The sequence below is a fragment of the Homarus americanus genome, unplaced genomic scaffold (genome assembly GCF_018991925.1).
Source record: "Homarus americanus isolate GMGI-L3 unplaced genomic scaffold, GMGI_Hamer_2.0 scaffold11022, whole genome shotgun sequence".
In the NCBI taxonomy this organism is placed as follows: Eukaryota; Metazoa; Arthropoda; class Malacostraca; order Decapoda; family Nephropidae; genus Homarus; species Homarus americanus.
This window is the reverse complement of record NW_024737068.1, coordinates 590,234-599,125: the sequence shown is the minus strand read 5'-3', so window position 1 is coordinate 599,125 and position 8,892 is coordinate 590,234. Positions and strand designations below refer to the sequence as shown.

Here is an 8,892-nt window from a genome sequence, read left to right as displayed (position 1 = left end):
TGACGTGGTGTAGTAATTCCCTCACAGATGGTGTTATGAGGGACCACGTGGTGTAGTAATTCCCTCACAGATGGTGTTATGAGGGACCTGACGTGGTGTAGTAATTCCCTCACAGATGGTGTTATATGAGTGAGGTGTGGTCCCAGGCCTTCCTATCGTAGACGGATTAACACATCGCTGGTTGTGTTGGGTCTCACGGGCCGTTATCACTGGGTACCTGGGACCTCACTGTGTGAAGGTTAACTTGGGTACGACTGTTACTGTTGAGTTGTTCTCACTGACTTAAGCACTGTTCACCTCTGTTTAACACTGGTTCCATTCCTTTCCTAAATGAAATTGTAACTTCTGGCGAGAACTTGTTGATATTTCGGTGGGGAGGAGGGTTCAGGGGAGGGAGTTGGTATGGGCCAACTTAACAGTTGACCTGGCTGCTCCGAGAGGAGCGCCAGGTACGTCTTGACCCTTCGGTGGTCAAGGATATATATATATATATGTGTGTGTGTGTATATATATATGTATATGTATGTATAAATAAATAAAAAACAAAAAGTAAAATAAATAAATAAAAAGTACAAATAATAAAATAAATAAACATTGAAGTGATAACCGTGGTAACATTATGAGATGTACTTATTACCACCATGTTATTGTACTATTCCAGATGATACTAAATGTTACATGATACTTCCTTGAGATAAATGTACTGTATATTGTAGTATATATCAGGTGCCTCAAAGAGAGCTCAGGTTCTCAACTGGCTCAGCCATGTTAATATTGTTATTATTATCCACTCTGTATCTGTATTTTTCTGGCTAAATATAATGTTTCAATCAATGCCTATATCAGTAAAACAGACAATGTTCCTTAACTCATGTATTTCGATCAAGCCGCTCTACTCTACCATCTCAGGTCACGCGCGCGCGCGCACACACACACATCTCACGTTCCTAGCTCCAGTACATGTCCATATCGCTTGTACAGACATTTCCTCTACGTACACTCGCCCGCCAAAGAAGTATCTTTACGGTTCTGTGTGGGACAATATGACACAATTCATAGAACCACCTCAATAAAGATACTGTATATTTTGAGGGTCGAGTTTAAATGTTATCATTCATCATCTCGACGCTTTCTCAGCTCTGATTACAGCTTCATCCCTTCTCAGCCACGTTCCTTCACCTAACCTAACCTAACCTAACCCAACCCAACGTAGGCAAATTATAAAATATTTCTTGGGCAGCAGGTCGCCACACCTGAGCACGGCCAACATGTGCCTTGTAGAGTGCCGCAGCTGTCACCTACACCCATCTTACCTACCTGTACTTAAAAATCGTTGAGTCAGAGTTTTAGAGAAGATTGATTCGGCACGAGGAAGGAAGGGGGTGTGGCGGCGGCATCTGTAGGATTATGGTATAGACTGAGGTTGTGGGTGTAGTGGAGGGGGGCTGAGGTTATGTGGGGTGTAGTAAGGGGTGGGAGAGCGTATACACACATCAACGGGGGGGGGGGGAGGGAGAGAGGGAGGGGAGTCAACTGGTACACAACCTGTTGGGTGGCCCTCAAGACACTCGTCGCTTGGCTTTACAACACTACAAGGTCTCCAGTAGTATTCTGAGGCAGCTTCACTCCGCCTCACCTCTCTCTCTCTCTCGTGTTAAACACCACCAACCCACCTATTGAACTGAACTAACTCAGCTTGGCAAGGCAGGGATGGGGAAGGGTAAACTGGACACGCGAGGGGTGGGGAGGGGAGGGGTTGAACCAAGCACGCGCCAGTGAGCCTGTACGTGCAAGGTTGGTGGTGGGTTGTACTTGACGCGCGCGGCGGTGCTGGGGATGAACCTAACGCTGAAGTGTTAAACTTGGTGTGTGGGCAGGAGGGGGAGGGGAGAGCCGCGCACACGTCGGAAGTGGGGTGGAGTGAATAACAGTCGCGTGTGGATGGTGGCGTTGAACGTGACACTTGCGCTGGGTGATCCTGACACTATGGGGGTGAACCTGGCACTCCCGCTGGGGGTAAACGTTGATAGCGCGGGGTTCACACTTGGCAGGGTGCGTCTTGCTGAGCCCTGGGTCGGGGGACGGGTGGGGTACATCTCCGTCTGGGGAAATTTGTTATCGGCGAGGCGGTAGGCCGAGGACCACCCGTCGGCTGGGTACGTTTCCATAGCAACGCTCCCACGCTCGCGCGCCCCCGCACACTGCCACCTTCCTTCCAGCTCCTCTCAGATACACACACACACCAGCACGTACACGATGGCACCCTACGTACACGATGCCACTCACCGTTCTCCAAACGTTCTCCATACGGACTCCCATCAAGTGAGGCAGAGTGACCCCTCACACACAGAGTAACTGGTGGTGGCGGCGCACTAAAACACTGCCAGGGGGTCACCATACAATATTTACCAGAGCGACATATAACGCTGCGTGTGTAGCTGGACGCACCTCGGGCACCCCCAGCCCATATAAATCAATGAGGTGGCAAGCAAAATCCCGGAGATATGGATGGCGATCGATTTGCTACGGGAAGGTTGGAGGAGCGGCGGCGGCATCAGTGTTTGTGTTAAGGCGGTGCACACGGCCTGGTGAGGGGGGGGGGTCCAGGGTGTCACTGCCATTACTGCTGCCAGCGGTGGAGGCACGGCGACCCACACACCTGCACACTATCCCCCCATCCTCACGCTCTACACGCCACCCACAACACGGTGTTCTCGCCTTACACAACACTAGAGTACAGTACACCTCGAGGTACCTCGCTAAGTCTGTTTAAAAGATCATTCACTTTATGCGGGAGTGTTGTCAACTACACACTGTTTATCGCCGAGCACTGACCTCCCTTTATTAAGTTCTTGGACGACGACACATACGAGGATGCCAGGGAGACGTGAGTGTCAGGTGGGAGCGCCACAGCTTCATTCATAAACATGCCGACTCAGCAACACACACACACACAAACTTTGCCAGGCACGTGATGACAAAATTGAGTCTTGTAGATACTGTATGTGTCTGTATGTATGTGTTGCCACAGCCTGGAAGTAGACAGTGTTACAACGTGCCCCCTTCCGTCATGGCCTATCACTGCCTTGGGTTAACTAACTACAGTCTTTACCACAATAAACCAGAACTAACACAATTTACAGTTTGCTGTTATCTTAAGGTTAACTGTGCAGTATCACAGTAAGTATTTGTCTCTGTTATGCACTGATACAAGTTATGAACAGGTGCAGTGCTCAGGTAGAGGTGAGGAGTGCCCAGGTGTGGCACATAATGCCAGTAACCCGGCACCACTCTGCTTACCGGGCCGGGGTGTTGTGGGGTGGCGTTCAACATGTGAGTTATTAAATCATTATGTGCCTCCTGTGAGGTAGGAATCGGAGGGCCTTAGGTGCCAGCACTGGCTCACCTCACCTCGTGTATACCATTATACTATGATGTGTCATGTGCAGGTGGGGCGGGATCAATAAGTGTTCTGACTGGCACCTAATGTCAAGGCATGAGGGGCGTGGTGAGTGTTAGTGGTGTAAGGGAAGGAGAGAGTGAGGGGCCTCACTGAGGGATCAATAACATTAACGGAGTGATAACATTAAGCAGGGTGGTGGGCCCTAAGTTGGTGGTACGGGAGGAGCGGGATCATTATGTGAGTGCGTGCGTGCGTGCGTGCGTCGCCCAGGGTCCGCCTCGCTGCCTGATGGCGATGGCAGCGGCGGCGGCGGCGGCAGGAAGGCGGGCGAGGGTTGGAGCCTAGTAGTCTGGAGTCGCGGCCGCCGCCTCCACCATGAGACAGGTACGGTACGTTTCCGGGGCAACGCTCCTCAGCCGCCCGGCACAACAGGTCAGAGATGCCGCCAACGTCGCCACCGTGATGCTCGCGCTCCTCTCCCTCTCACCCTCCCTCTCTCCTCACCCTCCCTCCCTCTCTCCTACCGCCTGGGCCTCCTCCTTCAGCCCCGCGCCCACAACCACGCCACCGCCGCGCTTCCCACCGTACTCCTTTGTTAGCGGCCACTCTCTCACGCCCACCTCCCCTACACCTTCAAGCACATCCCACACTACCACTACCACAATTATCCTCCCCTCTCGCCTCACACTTAGTCGCCTCCACCACAACTAGCAATTTACTCCTGTCACTCACATCAACAAAGGAGCATCACCCACTAACACCTGCACGTCTCAACCACCCAAGACTACGACAGTGCCACCACCCAAGACTACGACAGTGCCACCACCCTAGACTACGACAATGCCACCACCCAAAACTACGACAGTGCCACAACCCAAGACTACGACAGTGCCCCACGACACCAGTGCCACCACCCAAGACTACGACAGTACCACCCTAGACTACGACAGTGCCACCACCAAGACTACGAGGTGCCACCACCCTACGACAGTGCCACCACCCTAGACTAGAGTGCCACCATCCGAGACTACGACAGTGCCACCACCCAAAACTACGACAGTGCACCACCAAGACCATGACAGTGCCACCACCCAAGACTACGACAGTGCCACCACCCAAGACTACGACAGTGCCAACACCCAAGACCATGACAGTGCCACCACCCAAGACTACGACATGTGCCACCATCCAGACTACGACAGTACCACCATCCGACTACGACAGTGCCACCACCAAAGACCATGACAGTGCCACCACCAAGACTAAGACAGTGCCACCACCCAAGACTACGACAGTGCCAATCCAAGACTACGACAGTGCCACCATCCAAGACTACGACAGTGCCACCATCCAAGACTACCATCCAAGACTACGACATGCTATCACCCAAGACCATGACAGAGCCACCACCCAACTACGACAGTGCCACCACCCTGAACTACGACAATGCCACCACCAAGACTACGACTAACGACAGTGCCAACACCCAAGACCCAGACGGTGCCACCACCCTAGACTAAAGTGCCACCATCCGAGACTACGTGCCACCACCCAAAACTACGACAGTTGCCACCAAAGACCATGACAGTGCCACCACCCAAGACTACGACAGTGCCACCCAAGACTACGACTTGCCACCACCCAAGACTACGACAGTGCCAACACCCAAGACCATGACAGTGCCACCACCCAAGACTACGACATGTGCCACCATCCAAGACTACGACAGTACCACCATCGACTACGACAGTGCCACCACCCAAGACCATGACACCACCCAAGACTACGACAAAGCCACCATCCAAGACTACGACGGTGCCACCAGACTACGACAGTGCCACCATCCAAGACTACGACAGTGCCATCACCCAAGACCATGACAGAGCCACCACCCAAGACTACGACAGTGCCATCACCCAAAGACCATGACAGTGCCACCACCCAAGATACGATAGTGCCACCACCCAAGAATACGACAGTGCCACCACCCAAGAATACGACAGTGCCCACCACCCCACCAGACTACGACAGTGCCACCACCCAAGACTACAGACAGTGCCACCACCCAAGACTACGACAGTGCCACCACCTACGACGGTGCCACCACCCAAGACTCCACGACAGTGCCACCACCCCTCTACGACAGTGCCACCACCCCGATCACGACAGTGCCACCACAACACTACGACAATGCCACCACCAAGACTACGACAGTGCCACCACCCATTGACAACGACGGTGCCACCACCCAAGACTACGACAGTGCCACCACCCAAAACTACGAGTGCCACCATCCTAGACAGTGCCACCACCCAAGACTACGACGTGCCACCACCCAAGACTACGACAGTGCCACCAACACTACGACAATGCCACCACCCAAGACTACGACAGTACCACCATCCAAGACTACGACACCACCAAGACTACGACAGTACCATCATCCAAGACTACGACAGTGCCATCATCCAAGACTACGACAGTGCCACCACCCTGAACTATGACGCCACCACCCAAGACCATGACAGAGCCACCACCCAAGACTACGACAGTTCCACCATCCAGGCTACGACGGTGCCAAACACCCAAGACTACGACAGTGCCAACACCCAAGACTATGACAGTGCCAACACCCAAGACTACGACAGTACCATCATCCAAGACTACGACAGTGCCATCATCCAAGACTACGACAGTGCCACCACCCTAGACTATGACAGTGCCACCACCCAAGACCATGACAGAGCCACCACCCAAGACTACGACAGTTCCACCATCCAAGGCTACGACAGTGCCAACACTCCAAGACTACAAACGACTATGACAGTGCCAACACCCAAGACTACGAAGTGCTAACACCCAAAGACTACGAGTGCCACCACCCAAGACTACGACAGTGCCACCACCCAAGACTACGACAGTTTACCCACCACATAAACTACGACAATGCCACCACCCAAGACTACGACAGTACCACCATCCAAGACTACGACAGAGCCACCACCCAAGACTACGACAGTGCCATCATCCAAGACTACGACTGCCATCATCCAAGACTACGACAGTGCCACCACCCTGAACTATGACAGTGCCACCACCCAAGACTACGGCAGTTCCACCAACCAATGCTACGACAGTGCCAACACCCAAGACTACGACAGTGCCAACAACAAAGACTACGACACGTGCCCAACACCCAAGACTACGACGGTGCCAACACCCAAGACTACGACAGTGCCAACACTAAGACTACGGTGCCAACACCCAAGACTACGACAGTGCCAACACCCCAAGACTATGACAGTGCCACCACCCAAAACTACGACAGTGCCAACACCCAAGACTATGACAGTGCCAACACCCAAAACTACGACAGTGCCAACACCCAAGACTATGACAGTGCTACCACCCAAAACTACGACAGTGCCAACACCCAAGTCATGACAGTGCCAACACCCAAAACTACGACAGTGCCAACACCCAAGACTATGACAGTGCTACCACATTCACCTGAGGGTCATTATGAGTAACCGAGTCACTTACAGTATGTATTCTCACACACCGCTGACAGAACTACACAGGAAACATGCTGCAGGTATCGGCCAACATATTCTACGGTAAACAACACAACACGCTATTATTACTCACCGAGAGAGAGAGAGAGAGAGAGAGAGAGAGAGAGAGAGAGAGAGAGACTGCTGTTTTCCTGCAGGAGGCCAGAGATTGGGTCTCTAACGGGCAAACCTCCCGTCCCTGCGACCCATCCACCACCACTACTACTGCAACAACCATCACCACCATTCCTATCACACCTATTACTTCAACCACTATCACCACTAATACTACCACTATCACCACTAATACTACCACTATCACCACTAATACTACCACTATCACCACTGCTATACCATCACCATCATTAGGATAGTGGAGTGACACATGGGGTGTGTGTGGGAGAAGTGACACATGGTGTGTGTGTGTGTGGGAGGAGTGGACACATGGTGTGTGGGAGGAGGGACACATGGTGTGTGTGTGGGAGGAGGAGGACACATGGTGTGTGTGTGTGGGGGAGGACACATGGTGTGTGTGGGAGGAGGGACACATGGTGTGTGGGGAGGAGGAGTGACACATGGTGTGTGTGTGTGTGGGAGGAGTGACACATGGTGTGTGTGTGTGTGTGTGTGTGGGAGGAGGAGTGACACATGGTGTGTGTGTGTGTGTGTGTGTGTGTGTGTGTGTGGGAGGAGGGACATGGTGTGTGGGAGGAGGGACACATGGTGTGTGTGGGAGGAGTGACACATGGTGTGTTTGGGTGGAGTAGTGGCAGGAATACGTGTGGACTGTAGGGAAGGGTCCGCGCTGTCTGGCAGGGCTGTCATCTCGGGACCTCCTGCCTCTACAATATCTCGCACATGGCTGGCCGCCGCCGCCGCCGGGCCTTCGCCGCTACAGAAAATGATGGTGTCGCTATTTTTGGGTGTGTAGGCGGGTTTTGCCGGCGGCGCGGACGGCAACGGTGTGGGTAGAATGGCACCAACGGGTGTAGCAACAAGCACGGTCATGGCTTCTTCATCTGTCATGGCTTCAGACACGCTCCACAGCCTACCTAATGGTCCTTGCCTCGCGCTACACTGACTGTGGGCGGTACAAGCACCAGCAGCGGCGGCGAAAGTAACTAAGTACTCTTACATAAGCTGTGCCCTATGAGGTGGTTCAAGGACCAACATGTAGTGGTTCAGTGTGTCAATATATGCAGGGAGGAGCTACCCACTGGCCCAAGTGAGGGCGGGCACCAAGACGGGGGTGGCCCGGGCGCCGCCACACCCCAGCCTCCCTCCTCACACATAGACCACTTCACGATAACGTGTTGACTGCAAACTTACCCACCTGGAATAAAATTAAAGAGGACAGCACGACTGCCAAAACGTCCCCAACGACCCCCAACAATGCAGCGGTGCACCTTACGTAACGTGGAGGAGGAGAGTAGAGGTGGGGCGAGGAGAGTAGAGGTGGGGCGAGGAGAGTAGGGGACAGTAGGGGAGGGTCGAGGACACGCTCAGAGGCCCACAGGGGGCCCCTCCGCCTCACAACACAAGGCGGCCCACACATCCACCAGCACCAGCCTGTGCAATGTGAGCCAAGTCTAGATACCACAGCTTCTTCCTCACCATGACCAGTCAGCCCAACTGGCGGGTGTGAACACGGCCCTCACTCACACTGAGGAGGGTTGTGGGCACCTAGAGGGGTGGGGGAGAGTTAGCAATGAGGAAAACGGGAGTGTGAGACGTGCCAGTGGAGGCCGCTCGGGAGGCGCTCACCCACCAGCCTCCCGCCCCGCCCGACGACCAACGTGAAAATACTCCTCCCTGTAGTAATTCTCTGTAGCACACACATTCCCCAACGCTGGCGCTCTCCACACACACACACACACACACACACACACACACGACTACATCAACCACACCCGGTTTTGACCATTTCAATGCTGT

At 53.5% G+C, this 8,892-nt stretch overlaps 1 protein-coding gene across 1 annotated transcript; it reads left to right on the top strand.

Moving 5' to 3' along the window:
* The first annotated feature begins 4,478 nt into the window (after positions 1-4,478).
* LOC121873043 (mucin-2-like) lies at positions 4,479-4,874 on the top strand. Its single transcript, XM_042376358.1, has one exon. The coding sequence runs from the start codon at positions 4,479-4,481 to the stop codon at positions 4,872-4,874; it is 396 nt and encodes a 131-aa protein (XP_042232292.1).
* The last annotated feature ends 4,018 nt before the right edge of the window (positions 4,875-8,892 follow it).

What these genes read in the sequence shown, in the direction of transcription:
- LOC121873043 (XM_042376358.1), top strand. Translation starts at nt 4,479, where the DNA reads ATGACAGTGCCACCACCCAAGACTACGACAGTGCCACCACCCAAGACT.